This window comes from Etheostoma cragini, chromosome 23 (genome assembly GCF_013103735.1).
Source record: "Etheostoma cragini isolate CJK2018 chromosome 23, CSU_Ecrag_1.0, whole genome shotgun sequence".
Classification (NCBI taxonomy): domain Eukaryota; kingdom Metazoa; phylum Chordata; class Actinopteri; order Perciformes; family Percidae; genus Etheostoma; species Etheostoma cragini.
The window spans coordinates 713,114-715,131 of record NC_048429.1 but is presented as its reverse complement, the minus strand read 5'-3'; the positions used below and the strand labels follow the sequence as shown (position 1 = coordinate 715,131).

The 2,018-nt window shown below is 49.1% G+C and overlaps 1 protein-coding gene across 1 annotated transcript in view; it reads right to left on the bottom strand.

Moving 5' to 3' along the window:
- LOC117939058 overlaps positions 1 to 2,018 on the bottom strand; it is a 5,939-nt gene that overhangs the window by 2,448 nt on the left and 1,473 nt on the right. Inside the window, exons 3-4 of the mRNA XM_034864101.1 lie at positions 851 to 1,013; positions 326 to 427 (exon numbers count right to left, since the gene is read on the bottom strand). Of these exons, the coding sequence (XP_034719992.1) occupies positions 326 to 427; positions 851 to 1,013 (265 nt within the window). The remainder of the gene's footprint in view (positions 1 to 325; positions 428 to 850; positions 1,014 to 2,018) is intronic.

Below are 2,018 nucleotides of genomic sequence, written 5' to 3'. Positions count from 1 at the left end.
AGACAGACAGACAGACAGACAGACAGACAGAGTGAGACATAGATACAGAGACAGCAAGACAGACAGACAGACAGAGTGAGACATAGAGACAGAGACAGCAAGACAGACAGACAGACAGAGTTAAGACATAGAGACAGAGACAGAAAGACAGAGACAGAAAAACAGTGCTAGACATAGATACAGAGACAGACAGACAGACAGAAGAACAGAGATTTAGACATAGAGACGGATAGAGACAGACAGAGAGAGACAGAGACAAACACCCATGCACTTATTATCCTGAGTGATTGGCAGTATAAGGTTGCAGGGTTGGGGGGTGTCTTACCCGGAGACTGGGGGGGTCGCTTGTTGGACTGATGGAGTATCGGGACAGTTTGGGTCCCTCGGTGTCCGGACGCTCGTAGAAGATTACCTGCCCCGACTCGTTCTGACAAACAGAAACCACTAGAGACCACTTTCATACCCGGGGCACGAGATTCACTGTTGTTTTGGAAATCTATGATGTTGTTTTTTCTATTTTGAAATATGAATTTTCTATTTTCATTTCTATCATCATACCCTTAAATAAGGGTTACTTGTTGTCAAAAAAAACACTCTAAAATAAATTAAATCTAACAATTTCCAGATGTATTCACAAGTTAAAACACTCATCTAAGTGAAAATAACATTTTAACACACACACACACACACACACACACACACGCACACGCACACACACACACACGCACACACGCACACGCACACACACACGCACACACGCACACACACACACACACGCACACGCACGAGCACACACGCACACGCACACGCACGCAAGTACACACACACACACACACGCACACACACACACCATGAAGTCTCGCAGCTTCAGTCGTCCTTGGCTGCAGTTGAAGAACGTGTCGTGCTGCCTGATGATCGTGCCCTCTGATTGGCTGAGCTCGCGGGCCTTCTTGGCGAACCGCGCTGGGTCGCTCACTCTGGCTTTGATCTCCACGTTGGACGGCATGGCGCTACTGAGCATGTGCAGAACGGAGGGAGAAGAGTTGGTCCGACAGAGACGTAACGATCTGATAACTGCTGAGGTCCCAACTGTCTTGGGATCAAACAGTCTATCTGTCTGTCTCACTGTCTGTCTGTCCATGTCTTGCTGTCTGTCCATCTGTCTCGCTATATGTCTGTCCATCTGTCTCGCTATATGTCTGTCCATGTCTCGCTATCTGTCCATCTGTCTCGCTATCTGTCTGTCCATGTCTCGCTATCTGTCCATCTGTCTCGCTATCTGTCCATCTGTCTCGCTATCTGTTTGTCCATGTCTCGCTATCTGTCCATCTGTCTCGCTATCTGTCCATCTGTCTCGCTATCTGTTTGTCCATGTCTTGCTGTCTGTCCATGTCTCGCTATCTGTCCATCTGTCCAGCTATCTGTCCATCTGTCTCGCTATCTGTTTGTCCATGTCTCGCTATCTGTCCATCGGTCTCGCTATCTGTCTGTCCATGTCTCGCTATCTGTCTGTCCATGTCTCGCTATCTGTCCATCTGTCCAGCTATCTGTCCGTCCATGTCCAGCTATCTGTCTGTCCATCTGTCTCGCTATCTGTCCATCTGTCTCGCCATCTGTCCATCTGTCTCGCTATCTGTCTGTCCATGTCCAGCTATCTGTCCATCTGTCTCGCTATCTGTCTGTCCATGTCTCGCTATCTGTCCATCTGTCTCGCTGTCTGCCCGTCTGTCTCGCTATCCGTCCATTTGTCTGTCCATGTCTCGCTATCTGTCCCGCTATCTGTCCATCTGTCTCGCTATCTGTCTGTCCATGTCTCGCTATCCGTCCATCTGTCTCGCTATCTGTCCATCTGTCTCGCTGTCTGTCCATGTCTCGCTATCTGTCCCGCTATCTGTCCATCTGTCTCGCTATCTGTCTGCCCATGTCTTGCTATCTGTCCATCTGTCTCGCTATCTGTCCATCTGTCTCGCTATCTGTCCATCTGTCTGTCTGCCCGTCTGTCTCGCTATCTGTCTGCC